The 14,907-nt window shown below is 42.4% G+C and overlaps 1 protein-coding gene across 7 annotated transcripts in view; it reads left to right on the top strand.

Annotated features, from left to right (window-relative positions):
• CADPS (calcium dependent secretion activator) overlaps positions 1-14,907 on the top strand; it is a 428,787-nt gene that overhangs the window by 376,126 nt on the left and 37,754 nt on the right. For all 7 annotated transcript variants that reach the window (XM_073230819.1, XM_073230820.1, XM_073230821.1 and 4 more), the window contains one exon: positions 8,778-8,810. In XM_073230819.1, coding sequence (XP_073086920.1) covers positions 8,778-8,810 — 33 coding nt within the window. The remainder of the gene's footprint in view (positions 1-8,777; positions 8,811-14,907) is intronic.

The following is a 14,907-nucleotide window of genomic DNA, read 5'->3' as shown; positions in this document are numbered from 1 at the left end:
GACTTGTACTCCAGTTCCACCCCTTACTGGTTCACCTCTGAAGAGTTGCTTAACCTTTCTGAGCCTCTGCATCCTCATCTGTGAAACAGGGATGGTGAAATGCGCTGCCCAAGGCTTTACAGTGATGATTAATTGAGCTAATTATACGTAAGGTGCCTAGCGCAGTTCCCCATACATATGTGCTCAATAAATATCATCAAGGATCAGGTAAAAATCCAGTTGCTCATTAATGTTTTTGTAGCCAGGAGGCCCAGAATATCCAAATCCTGTCCTAGACCACAGGGACTCCCCACAGATCCTCCAGGGATCTGCACACAGTTGATAAAGTTGGGGGTGGGGGAATAAGACAAAGTAACACCTCATTGAATGTTTTGGTTGTTTTTTGCTACATAATGAACTATGGCAAAATTAGTGGCTTAAAATTATAATTGTCTTTTGCTCACAATTTTGTGGGCAAGGAATTTGAGATGAGCTCAGCTAGGAAATTCTTTGGTCCGTGCAGCTCTGACTGGGACCACTCACTCTCTTGGCTGCATCCAGCAGGTAGCTGAGCCGGGCTGGGGCTGGTTGTCTGATAACATGATGTGTCTCCACGTGGCTTCTTTCTGCCCCAATACATCTCCTCTTCTTGATCATCTCCACGTGATTTGTGCTTCCTGCAGCCTGCTAGTCTCAGGGGAGTCACACTTAAGTGTCAGGCTGGCTTTCCAGAGTGAGGAAATGGAAGCTTCTTGTTCTTTTCAAGATGAGGCTCAGCACTGGCATGATGTCATCTCTATCATATTTTGTTGGTTAACAAAGCAGTCACAAAGTCAGCCTGACTCCAGGGGCATGGGGGATAGACTCCATTTCTCAGTGAGGGAGTGGCATGCCCACACAGGGCGCGGAATAATCAGTGGCAAGCATCTTTGGGAACAAGCTGCCACATTGTGAACTGGGCTTTGGGTCCACATTCCAATACAGATAACTCTGTGGAGTCACACTGCTCTCCCGGGATCTCAAAGACCTTAAGGGGGAGCGCCAAGGACAAATAGAATCAGATAGAGGAACTAGGGCCCCACCGGGCACAGGGCCAGCAAAGAAGAGACATCAGATGGCCAGGCTTCTTACTGCAGGATAAGTCCTACGCTTTCACATGAAGCACTCAAACTGAGAATCAGAAACACCATACCTAAGAATATGGACATTTTAGGTTTAATGACCTCACTCACTAGCAAACAGAGCCCACCCAGTGCCCTGGAACCTGACCAATCACGTCAGCCCCTTTGGATGAAAGCAAAAGAGTATAAAAACAATAACCGAAACTTATTGAACACATACTGTGCACCAGGCCCTGTGTAAAGGTTTTAGCATACATTAACTCGTTTGCTTTTTCTTGAGGAATTTTATTTTATCTTGTCTCTTTTTTATTGGGATATAGTTGATATATAATATTATATTGGTTTCAGATGTACAACATAGTGACTTGATAATTATATGCCTTACTAAATGTATGTTTACTCACTTCAGTAAGTGTAGTTACCCCCTGTTACCACACCAAGGTATTACAGTATTATTGGTTATATTCCCTATGTTATACCTCCATTCCTATAACTAATATATCTTATAATTTGAAGTTTGTACTTCTTTATTCCCTTTACCTATTTAACCCATCCTCTCACCCCCTTCCATATGGTAACCAGCAGTCTGTTGTCAGTATTTATGGCTCTATTCCCCTTTATTGTTTGTTTGTTTTGTTTTTTAAATTCCACATATAAGTGAAATCATGTAGTATTTGTCTTTTTCTATCTGACTTATTTCACTTAGCATGATACCCTCTAGGTCCATCCACATTGTTCCAAACAGCAAGATTTCCTTCTTTTTTATGGCTGAGTAATATTCCATGGTGTTTATGTTACATTAACTTGTTTAATCCTTATCATTGACTAAATCAACTGCTACAGACCAAATACTTATAATGGTGTCCTGCACATGTTAAACACTTTAAAAATCTGCCTTTTTTATTAATGATCCATACAACCATTTTATGAGGCAATATTATTGTCATTATCTCTATTTTACAAGGAAGAAGCTGATGCTTAGGTTACCTGGCTCATAGCTGGTGGGTAATAGAACCGGCTGCCAGCCCAGGTATCTAACTCCTGAACCCAAGTTCTTACCCCGACACTGTACTGCCTGCCCAGGTGCGTGAGTCCAAGAGACCCTTTAAGCTCTTCTCACGGAGGCAACACAAGCCAGTTCCTTTTGAGTTGATAGTGCCTAGCTGCACTTTCCTTAAATGTCCCTTTAAGAGTATTATAACATAAAAACCAACTTAAAGAAAACACTAGAACCCTCTACCCCAGGTACTGAGTAAGAAGTGCTATATATAAAAGTTCATTCGTCCAACTAATTTTTTTTGAGCTCCTACTATATACCAAGCAGGGTAGATACTGAGAAGAAAGTTCTTCCTCCTTGTAGAGCCTCTATTCTAGACATTAGGATGGTGATAGATGATACAATGCACCTGATGAAAGATAAAATTATGTTATGGATGGTGGTGACATTCAGTGACATTTTTACATACTGAATTGCCTCAACTCTCAATAAACAAAACCAATCAGATATCTAAAATTGCCTGAGTAGGGAAGTGAGAAAGGAACAAAATATCATCATTATCCTTGCAGCAGAAGTTTCAAAAGCCAAACAATGAAGTAAATTTTGCTAGTCCCTTGAAATAGTGGTATGGTCAGCAGTGTCTAGGCAAAGGCAGAGAAATCAGCTCTGGACTTCTATGAAGTCACATAGGCAGGGGTGGACTCACCTCACACACAGAATGAATAGTTTCCTTGGTTGGTGGTAGGGTTTTTTTTAGGAGACCATGGGGAGAAAGGGGGACTCAAGCACTCTCTAATGCAGTGGTATCTGTTCAGATTTCTTTTCTCTTCAATCTTTGAGCCTTACCCACCAGACTTCTGTTTGCAAAAAGAGCCCGATCCACTTTTTTTTTGTCTGTGCATTGATTTAATAGTATCAAATGCTGAGGTCCTCGTGGCCTGCACCTGGGTTGCTTTTTCCCCTAATAAAGCAACAGAAACGGTTTAAGCCCCCACCGTGCTCTCTAACAAGCTACACAATGATCGACTCAGGTCCCCTTATTAGGACCAAGCACAAGAAAATCCCTTAGTCATCAGCATTGTGAAAATCCCAGAATGGTGAGTGTTCAATGAAAAGATTACCTTGGGCACCTGAAAAATAATGGAAGAGCTCAATAGAAAAACCATTAAGCCTGTCTACACACGCTAAGTCAGGTGGAGCGTCGAGGTAATTAGCTGGCACATTCAGGCCAGAAAAAGCACTTTGGACCTTCTGCCCTGAGTCAGTGCAGATAATTATTCAAATCCCTCATGCATTTTTCCTGGAGAAGCCATTTTAGGTTAAGTCTACACACACACACACACACAAAACTTAAATATAGCTGGTCAATAAAAGTGGTTTGTTATTTGTTTTGTTTAACTGAATAATAGGCAGCTTAGAGGATGGAAAGTCCAAAGCTGTAACTTATTAGCTATGTGACTTTAAGCCAAGTTATTTCATCTCTCTTAGCTTCAGTTTCTTCAACTATAAAGTGGGAATAGTAATAGGACCACCCCCCTCAAAAAAAAGTTTGTTGTGGGGATTAATTATAACACATGCAATATTCCTGACTTATTACCTGGCAAGTAGTAAGCACTCAAGAAGTGTTACTTCTAGTTACTAGATGTTGGATGGACATGACTCATCCCAAGTGTTTGGAGAGATTGGAAATTTAGATACCATCTAAGAAGCAATCATGGAGCAAACACCTTCGTCTGCAGCCCCTCCCATGGTGCCTTGTACATAGTAAGTGTTCTTGGCTTCAGGCACATGAAACATGCATGAGCTGCCCACTCACAGCTTGTCTCCCTCCCTTCACCCTCGATCTCTGTCAGCCTCTCTTACTTTGTGTCTCTTTTTCTAACCTCCTTTCCCAGAACTGGCTCTACTGAGTGGTCAGGGGCTGGGGGTGCTCATGGATACTACTAGAGAAGGGACTTCCATCAGAGGGATGATCAGAACACAGAGATTCGCAGGACGTGAAGTCTGGCAGAAGTCACAGTTCTTGCCTCTCCCTTGAGGGCAGTTGAGTCCTTGCTTAGAAAGGGTTCCAGACCAACTGTCTAGGATATACCCCTTTCCCTGCCCTATCTCCCCTGCCCCAGGGCACATGGCTTGGTCCCAGAGTCCTGCAGGTATGTGATACTGAATAACAGAGTTCCCTGGCCTGGGAACTTCCCTGTCACTTATGCCTAAACTCAACCATCTTGAGTTAAGAAACAGAGGGTGTCGCTGCCTCAGTGTTTTGAGGGCAAGTTCTCCTGTGCATAGGGTGTTCATGCAATTGGCAGAAAGTAGGCCATACTATGAACCGACTCAGGTACCTGCTGGTCACCTGGGGAGATTCCCGACATCCTTTTTATGGCACGAAATTGCCTGTGGGTAAGAGGTGGGGAGTGAAACTAGCTGCCACCCGTACCACCTGGACAAGGAGCCTGTGTTTCATCTACACCAATAAGCCAGCATATCCAGTAATCAATAAGAACACGTACATTGAGTAACCTTTGCCATGTGCCCAGCACTTCTCTACACATTGAGATGGATAAGCTCATCTAGTCCTCACAGCGTCCCTTTGAGTAATACTTTCTTTGTCCCATTTGCAGAGGAGGCTCAAAGGGCTTAAGTAATTGCTTCAAGTCACCAAGTTAGAATACGGCAAAGCCAGACTTCTAGCCCCACCAATCCTGAGCCCATCTTCTTAGCTGCTTCATTAGGAAAATTTCAAGTTAAAAAAGAAAAGAAAATTACACACATACACATTTTTGAGAATCATCGATAAGAAAACACACATAATGACAAAATTCTGTAAAATAGGCAATATTTACAAGAAATGTGTTTTATTCATGAAAACCACATATACATGTAATGGAAAACAGTCTTGTCTAGATTGTGTGGACTGTAGATTATTATTTGATCTAGAGACAATGCCTCATGTGCACTTAGATTTTCAGACTCTTGGCAGTAATTTCAAAGCCCTAGTGAGTTGGGAGGTCCTTTCTCTCTACCTAGAGTATAGCTGGCCGAAAGACACGTTCCTGTGGGACATGATGCTTAAAATGCAGCACTGTTGACATTAGGTAGGAAAGGGTTCAGAAACCAGGACTCTGATACTGACTTTGCCAGTGTATTTACTCTGCTGTATCTCAGCATGCCTACTATGAAAGATACAACCATTGGCAACTTCCTAGCTCCTAAGGAGACGAGAATCAGGAAATGGGAAGCAGCCTGGAGGTAACCTGTCACACAGGGGAAGACTCACCTGCAGAGCATCCTCCATAGCCGAGCTTGCCCTGCTCCAGCAAGGAGGTCTCCTTCAGCAGAGAGGGCCAGTGTCTGGCCGGACCTTCTTCTGAAACCCTGTCATTTTACTCATTCATCCTGATTCCATGAAAAAGTTCATTCTTCCTTCACTGAAGCTCCTTAGCTAACTACACGAAGATGACCATTTTCTTTGCTGTTAGCCTTTCCTTTCCCAGGCAAGGTGCCTCCATTTTCACTTTCCTTATAGAAAACACTTCCAGGCTCCCCTGTATCCTCATCAACATCCTTCTTAAAGTTCAATGGCCAGAACCAAAAATAATGACCCACATGTTTCTATATAATAATAAGACCTCAATTTATTCTGAGCTATTTATTTCCTATTGTGATGGGATAGAAGGAAGAACAGCAATACTGAGATCAAGTCAGCAGTTACCAGCTCAGCAAGAAGCCTGACAAACTGTAGGCTGGGGCATGTAGGGGAGGAGATGGTTTTCATTCATGACATTCAGCTTGCCTCATCTTCCCAAGCTGCCTTGAAAGGAATAGAACTTGACTGGTGTCATTCTCTGGATTGGAACTGCATGTTAGTGGTAAGTGGAGAGTAGGCGTGTTTAAAGGTTGATCATTTCAGCTGTAGCAAAACTCTTACCAACTGCCAAGCACCAACTCTACAGAGCAAAGAAAGCAATTTCTAGCTGAGAAGAGTTATTTTGCCAGCACTTACTCCGACCACTGATGCTTGAATTCTTCAGGCTTTACTGCCCTTGGTGAGGAGTTCCAAAGGAAAAAGTGGGGCTCAGGACACCCACATGTGAGTCCTGCTTTCTCTGCCTTTTGGCTGAGACCATGAGCAAATAAATTCTTAAATTCTATGGATTTTAGTACTCTCGATTGTAAATAGATACAATTAACAGTCCCCATAATAGTCCCCATTTTACAGGGTGGCTTAAAGGGGAAACTGTACACCAAAGTGCTTTGCAAAGTGAAAAACAGCATATAAATGTTAGATATTATTTTTAATGGGAGAGACTTGAAAGAAAGGAAAGCCACCTTCTTGCCCAAACTAATTCTGGAGCAGGAATGGAGAAGGCAACTTGGGGGTTCGTGACCATTTAGTAGAAATCGTAATTGTGCAAAATCCAGAACTTTCTTTATGCCCCTTTGTTGGAGGAGGGGAGTGGTTCCCTTTTGCCCAGCAGTTTTTGCAGGCAGTCGGCTCTGTATGCAATTGTGTCGGCTTTCAGACTGACTCATCCAGTGGATCCTCCGTCTGCTCATCCCGAAGCTGCCCCTGGTCACTTGCTTTCTCTCCTTCCTTCTACAGATTTTCCAGGAGCGCCCTTTCTAAGCCAGGTATCAAATGAGTCACTGAGGAGACCGCAGTGAACAAGACACAACATTCTGTGGGAGACAAGCATTGCATAAAATTACCGAATCACGATTGCAATCAGTACTGTAAAGAAAAAGTATAGGGTTCTAAGAGAATCCATTACGGGGCAATCTCAGAGTTATCTTGGGTACTGGTGACGATTCCACATCGCCCTCTTAATAAGTTAGTAATCTCTTTGCACCGTCAGCCCTTTAAAGTTTGTGAAGCACTTTGTCTCTAGATTAGGCTCTCAGCGCTGCAGAGTACACAGCAGTAGCGCCCTGTCCTGCAAATCTAGAAACCAAGGCTGCAGAACTTTAAGTGTATAGCTCAGGGTCCACTAGGACTGTCACAGAATTTTACTCTAAATCCTGTGCTCTTTATGCCCTACCCTGTTGGCTCATTGGCTTCTCTCCCTTGGAATTCGCATTTTGAAAAGTAGTTGTGAGAAAAGTGCAATAGGGAAAAATGCTCCCCTGGATGCTTTCCTGGGAGACAGGTGGATAGAAGTTGTGATTCCCAATATTGGTCTCAGCAAATTACAAAAGGAAACTTCCCTGCAATGTGAAAAGATGTCCTAACTGGTTGGGGTGCATCGGTCTTTGTAGTTTCCCATAAGCCTGGAAACCTTCTCTGCCCCCAAATGTAGCCCCCCATTCTCACCTGTGCCTAGAGGAATATGTATAACCTGAGTCAAAATAAATTAGAGTATCAGACACATGCCCACAGGTTTTATTTCTCAACCTTAGCTGTTCATTGAGTACTCACACCACCCAGACCCCACCCAGATTTGCTTATGAATTGATCGTCTGAGTTGCCATTGGTTCCATGCTAACTATGTCCCAGGACTTTGTGTGCATTCGCCCATATATCAGCCCACTGTTGTAGGTGTCTGTTACTATCTGTACTTTGCAGATAAGGTAGCTGAGGCTCTGCGAGATGAAGTAACTTGCCCAAGGTCACACAGCTTGTAAGTCATAGAGCCAAGATTTGAACCCAGATCTGAATTTGGAATTCCAAATTCCACACTCTCAATGCTATGCTTTACCACACACCCTCTCCTCAAACTGAAAATAGTCCCATATCCATTTCCAGCACTTTCCTTGTGGAATTTTTAGCATTTAAAGCCAGAAGAAACAACAGCAGCCTTGGAACAGTTGTGGAAGGCTCTGGGGCTCTCCCAGCCCCACCCAGACACCCATGTCCTTCTGCGGTAAGGAGCCCACCTGCCACACCCCCTCCACTGAAAGAGGGTTAACAGATGGATTCAATTAGGGCAAACCTACAGCCAAATCGCAAAAAGACCCAGGGTCCGAGAAGCCACAGCAGCCTTAGTTGCTTTTCTAGACTGGTGAGCCCTCTGTCAATCAGCTTGGTCCCAGCTGGAGCCACTTTGCTTCCTTTAAAGAGGAGGAAGGAAAATGCACCATCTCTGCACCAGCTATGGAATCTGAGTCAGTAACAATTTGCTTCCTTCCTTCCTTCCTTCCCTCCTTCCTTCCTCCCTCCCTCCCTCCCTCCCTCCTTCCTTCCCTCCCTCCCTCCCTCCCTCCTTCCCTCCCTCCCTCCCTCCCTCCCTCCTTCCTTCCTTCCTTCCTTCCTTCCTTCCTTCCTTCCTTCCTTCCTTCCTTCCTTCCTTCCTTCCTTCCTTCCTTCCTTCCTTCCTTCCTTCCTTCCTTCCTTCCTTCCTTCCTTCCTTCCTTCCTTCCTTCCTTCCTTCCTTCCTTCCTTCCTTCCTTCCTTCCTTCCTTCCTTCCTTCCTTCCTTCCTTCCTTCCTTCCTTCCTTCCTTCCTTCCTTCCTTCCTTCCTTCCTTCCGTCTCACTCTATCCTCAATCTCTCTTTCTCTCCAAAGCAGTGGCTATGGCGTGGGGAAAAAAATAGCAATCAGATTTTATTTTTTAGTACCTTTCTGGGTTTGTTGGTCAGCTCCATGTGCCGGCACATCGTTATGACTCTGGTGGCGAGGCAGCACTGGGCTGTGAGCCACTGAATAAACGCCACTCACACTGACTCTTTCCTTTGCTCCTCAGGTGAAGGCAGCTTCCAAGTACGTGGACGTACCTGTGAGTATTTGGAAATTGTTCTTAATGGGTTTTTTTTTTTTTGCTTTCATGAGAATTTTGATGGTGCTTTTTTCATTAGTTGCTGCTAAATTGTAGGCTCCTGGCTGGAGCCAACAGAAAAAGGGAAGCCAAGAATATTTCATCGTAAAAATTTTTTCTCAGATCAGAAAAGGGTATATGGTTTTTTTCATCAGGAAGAGAAGGCCTATTTGAGGGTAAACCCAGTTCACGTTCATTTTCTTTTTCATTAGTTCTTCAGGTATATTTCATTCTGTTATGATCCTGCCCATCTGCCTCCTAACGTGCACACCTTGGGAGGAGAGGCATGAGCTAAAAATGTGCACAAGGGTGCCAGTGCACATTTTTAAAAACAAATAAATTCTGAATTTGTTCATTTTGGGGTCAGTTCTGCAGTTGTTTTAAGGTAGCCTTGCAAACCTGCTTATAATTAGTGCAGACCTCATTAATGAAGAGAGCTCTCAAAGTTCACAGATAAAGCCCTCAAAGTTGCCCAAAATTTACATTTAAATTGAGGTTAAGTACTACACATGAATGCTAGAGTGCGGGATTACCTGTGATAAGTCAGGATACATTTATAGACAGGACTTTCGCCTGCCTATTAGCAAAATAAAATTGGAAAGATTTAAATATATTCCAATAAAGGGGAAAAGAAAATGATTCTGTTTCTCCATGTCTAACAAAAGAGATGTGAGTCTATTATAAAATATTAAATTTAGAGAGCTTATCTCAACAGCTACCAAGGGTCTTGTACTGAACGTTTCTCATTCTGAACGTGGTTAAGTACCTTCCTTGTTCAAATACTTATTTGTTAAAATTTGTTTTTTTCTAAAAGGATTTATATTAACATTTAAATTTATTTCCCCAGGAAGCTAAGTGTGTAATGGTTTATTGGCTTATTTCTCAAAGGATGGCAAAATGGAAAACTGGAGTGAATTTAGCATTAGCATATATTTTGTTTGTTTAATGAAAGAATGTACAATCAGTAATTATACTTTGAATTTATATAATACTTCTCATCAAGGGACCTCATACTCCTTCATGTAGATAGTCCTTATAAGGGAGAAGAGAGAAAGCTCATGGAACCACAGCAAGGAGAGAAGTTAAGTAATTTATTTTCCTAAGCCTCAAAGTATAAACTTCCAGTTCACAGGGAGCAAACTATTCAATTCTCTGGGCCTGCTTCCCCATCCTTAAAATAGAGTTAATAATACCCACGTCATGAGTTTTCTGTGCAGATTAAATGACACCATAGAAACCTGCAGCCACTACACATTTCAGCAGCAGGACCCGGACCTGTGGGAGGGTAGAGGAGAGGGTCCACACTCCCTAGCATGGGGCAGGAGTGGGGATGAATGTGCTGACATCAGCCCTGGCCTGCACTGGTCTTCGACAGTAATAGAAATTGAAACTCTAGGCTCCCAACCCAAAGCTCTGGTGGCTGAGGTCTGTTTTCTGTAGGCGTCAAAGTAGAAGGGAAATATCAGCAAGCTTGGAACAGGTGACTGCAGGCAAGACCCAAACACCTGGAGGAATTTGCTCTGGCAACCGATGCTATCAACTGAAATTATTGGGAAGGTCGAAATTATCTGGGAGAGGTCAGGAAAGTCAAATATCGGCAGTTCCACATGCTTCAACTAATTCCTGCAAGCCAAGTTCAGATTTATTGTAAATATGAGAAAAAATGGACTTTACATCAAATGAAAGGAAACAAAATGACTTAGCAGAGATTGTACTCTCTAGGGAGACAGAAGAAAGTGATGCATGTCCCCATATGTGTGCATTTACCACTGGTGGTAAACAATAGAACAACAGCAATTGCACCCAAACCTTAGAAAGCACTCACTGTGCGCCAGGCACTGTTCTGAGCACTGCATTTAATCTTCCACCAACCCCACTTGAAAAGTGAGGAAACTGAGGCCGAGAGGTTAACTCACTCGGGGTCCCAAAGGTAGTAAGTGGCAGAGCTGAGATTTAAATCAGTGTTCTTAAATACCGTGCCACCTGCAAGATGATTTTGGTTAGTGCATAGGCAAACATCTCTATTTGGATAATTGAGTGATTATTTTAGTGAATATTAGAAAAAGTATGATTAGCACATTGAACCCATGATTTCCCCAACTATTATGGCTTAAGACAAAGCTAAACTTTAAAATTAAGTAGATGGAAGTATTTTCATATTTAATATTACATGAATGATATTAGAATGAGTGTTTTAGTAAATAAACAGTTTTATAGATAGCAATAGTGCATAACATGCATATGTACAATGTACATAGCATTGCTTAAGTATAGTATATAATAGTAATCATTTGCAACTAAAAACAACCCTGTGGTGAGGGGGTGGTAATAGTATCATCGTGTTTCATAGCTGAGGAAACCCCAGCACAGCAAGGTTAAGTAGCATGTGCAGGGGCAGCTGGCCAGTAAGTGGAGAGTGAAGATTCAAGTGCCAGCAGTTTGGCTGTATGGACCCTGCTGGCACTGGCTCTCCAGAGTCAACCATGTGCACTTCTTCCCAACTCTGCCTTCAGTGAGGGCACATGGGTAGCTTGAGCTCAACTGTGGAGGATTTACACCATGGAAATTGGCAAGCACGACAAACCAAGGTTCGTTCTTTTGTTTTGTTGCTTTTGTTCTTTGTTTTGAAGAGCCAGTTTACCAGCACACCAGTGACTGTCATCTATTGGATCAGTGGTCCCGAAACCAGAATGTGCAGTGGTAATAGTTGGCATGTACTTCGGGGGTGGAGCCTAGAAATCTCTTTCTAAAAAGCTCTCCGTGTGATTCTGATACGTAGCGCAAGTTTGGGAACCAGAGGACCGCATCAGTGATTCTCGACCTCGGCTACTTTCAGAACCTTTTACAAGTATTAGTGTCAGTTGCTTGCCACATTAATACAGAATCTCTCTCGACCGTGGGGTCCTGGCCTCAGCATTTTTAAAAACGTCTCAGGTCCTTTACTTTGCAGCTCAGTTTCAGAACCACTGGATAAAATTATCTTGCAAGTTGTTTCTAGGCCTAAAGACTCAGAGTTCATCTGTGTTGCCCTGTGAAGTTTCAGCACAGGGTTTATTGGTTTAGTTCCTTGTGGGGACTAGTAGTTAGTTACCTTAGAGATTTATCTCTTGATTATACACACTAATGGCGAGAAGCGCTGTTACGAATCATTCAAAACATTGCATAATCCCCAAAGCCTATCTGTTTGTCTTAGATGTAGGGTTGGACCCTTTAGTATATGCATCAGATTTGCATCCCTAATTAGGGCTTGCTTAGGATACTGAAGATCTGAATTTGTTTCCTCAAGGTCAGAGGTGCCCTGGTAGGAGCAGCCTCTCATTAAAGGTCCACAGCTTTTCCTCAGCCACCGAGTGGCTCCTCACCTTTGACGTCTTCCACACATGGATGGAGTTAACTATACAAACAGTTGTTTATTGTTTAATAAGTTTTCTTAGTTCTAAATCTTATTGCTTCAGTGTGTCCAAGCCATGTTTAAAATAAACAGTGTAATTGTCCCATGTTAAAAACCACCACCTAACGTTTTTTCAATGTTTAAAGATAGCAATATGATATAAAACCTAATCTAATCTATAAAACCTTATCTAATACCATAAGTTGCTTAACCAAGAATATTTTCCCTCTATAACTACAAATTAGCTTGTTTGTCTATGAATAGTCCTTATTTTAACCATTTGGGTTGGAAATCTATTTAGACTGTGTTACACATCCTCTCCTGCCTTCTTAAAAAAGGCAATTGCCTATACTTTAACCATTTCTTGATGGCTGAGGATCACCACTGTGACTGTCTCTTCCTGGTGGCCACATAGTGACCTGTCTCCCTCAGGGCCTCCTGAGGTGCAGGGGCAGCTGCCTCTCCCCTTGACAGTCCCACGAACCCCCGTGGAGGGACAGAGGGTGAATCTGCATGTCCGGGGCAACAGCTCAGAGGCCACCTCCCTCACACACAGGGCATGGGGACAATGGGCTGTGCTCTTTGATCCATACACCTGTTCCAAGCTATCCCCACCTCCCCCTTCGTGGGCTGCCTAAGGATGGAAAGCAAATTTGTTGGAATTGGATGTAAAGCTGGTTAAAAAGGAAGATAGCTTTGAGCGGGGACCTGGAGACTCTATTATGAGAGAACTGTACACATATGCATGCAGAGACTGTCCTTTTTATTTTAATGTTGGTGTCTCAGAAGCCCCTTTTTTCTTTTTAGTTCCAAAGTAGATTCCAAAGGTAGGTAAGGCTATGAAGTCATATATTCTTTGGCGGGGGGAGGACAGGAGGTGGGAGGGGTCATAGTGACTCATGTTTGTATTGCACTTTATGTTTTTTAAGGCATTTTAACAAGCATTGTTTTAGCTGATGAGCATAATAATCCTTGATGGTAAGTAGGGGGCTATTATTAATCCCATTTTGCAGAAGGCATAACCAAGTCCCATAGAAATTTAAAGGATTTTCACAAGTTTCAATAAACATCCATGTAGTGTGTTGAAAGAGCTTTAAAAAGGAGGCAAGACGGGCTTATTCATTCATGGATTTGTTCCTGCAGCAAATATTTACTGAGCACCTAGTAAATCCTGGGCATTATTCTATGTGCTGAGGACACAATAAAAATCTAGATCAAGTGAAGTCCTTCTATTTGTGGAACTTATGTTCTAGTGGGAGAAGACAGATCCCCCCAATAAAGACAAATATATAGGACAATGTCAGATTGGTTAGTGCTATCAAGAAAAATAAAAGACTCAAAAGATCATTCTTTTATAGTTTTTTTAACTACCTGGGTGACACAAACTACACTGATTTTTTTAATCAAAGTTTTTAAAAATTTAAATGAAATGCCCCTTTGAGGAGAAATAAATTTAATGAAATGAGAAAGGAGTAGTGAAAATCACCATTCTTACAGATCTCTGTTCCTAACATTGCGGGTTACTAATGGTTCTACAGGGTTTAACTCTGAATCTTAGCTCTAAGATGGCTGCATGTGCCCAGGAAAAGGCCACATCTGCACTAAGCATCACCGGAGAAGAAATGGAAACATAATAATAATCAGTTTCTCAAGTCCCCCAGGTAGGGGTCCCCATCCCTACCGAGAGCACCCTTTGATGGGGGGCTGCCAAAGGGAGAGAGGGAGAGAGGTGCCAGTTGAGAACTGATAGCTATCACTTACATCTCACTGGAGAACCTCTATTATTTCGTAGCATAAAACTGCAGCAATTATAGGACCATCACAGAGCCTGCTCAGTCCATTCGCTGAAAATTGCTTGAAAGTGTAGCAGTTGACTACTGTGGCTTTGGATTGTCCTCATTGTTTTTCAAATTAATACCTTGTCATTGTTTCAGCAGGTGTTAAGAAATGTTACTAGCATCCCAGGGGCCAAGCATTGGCCCTTTGCTTGATAATTGTTTGCTTTGTATCAGGGAAAAAAAATACAGTCCTACTGTTTCCAAACCTCCCTCATTTTCACCCTGGAAATTACACAGAAGTGTTAACTAACTTCAATTTGCAGTGCCTGACAGTCATGTCTTCTAGAGAAATGATACTTTGTGATCTAAGGTAAATCACAGTAATGAAAACTAATCTTTTTAGTTATTAGCAAACATACATATCTACTTTGGAAATTTAAGGGGGTTGTGGCAGCTCTCCTAATGACCCATATTACAGTGTTTTAATAGGTTTCTTTGGAGATAACTTTGACTGCGACATCTCAAGCAGTGTGCATTCTAAATTTCTCTTTTTTTTATTTATTTTCTTGCAATAAATCGTTTCCTAACTACTGGATAAACCACCCACTTACCTTTACAGAAAATCTAATTTACTTAAAAATGAAATCCTTTCCTCTCCCCCCCCACCCCCCCGCCATTTTCTTAATCCTTGGACTGTAAGGCTACACGGGGAAACAAAGGCACATGATTGAATGTCTCCTCTCAGTAAACTCTTCAGGAAATAGATATCACTCACTACGTACTCAGGTTAAAGTACCCCTGAAAATGTGACTTGGCAGGAGGGAGTATACATTGAAATATGATTTCTTTACTTAGCTCTTGCTCAAATTGTTGAAGAGAGAAAGGGGAT

The sequence above is a fragment of the Manis javanica genome, chromosome 3 (assembly GCF_040802235.1).
Source record: "Manis javanica isolate MJ-LG chromosome 3, MJ_LKY, whole genome shotgun sequence".
Lineage (NCBI taxonomy): Eukaryota > Metazoa > Chordata > Mammalia > Pholidota > Manidae > Manis > Manis javanica.
Note: the sequence above shows the minus strand (reverse complement) of the source record. Positions and strands in the feature narration are given on the sequence as shown.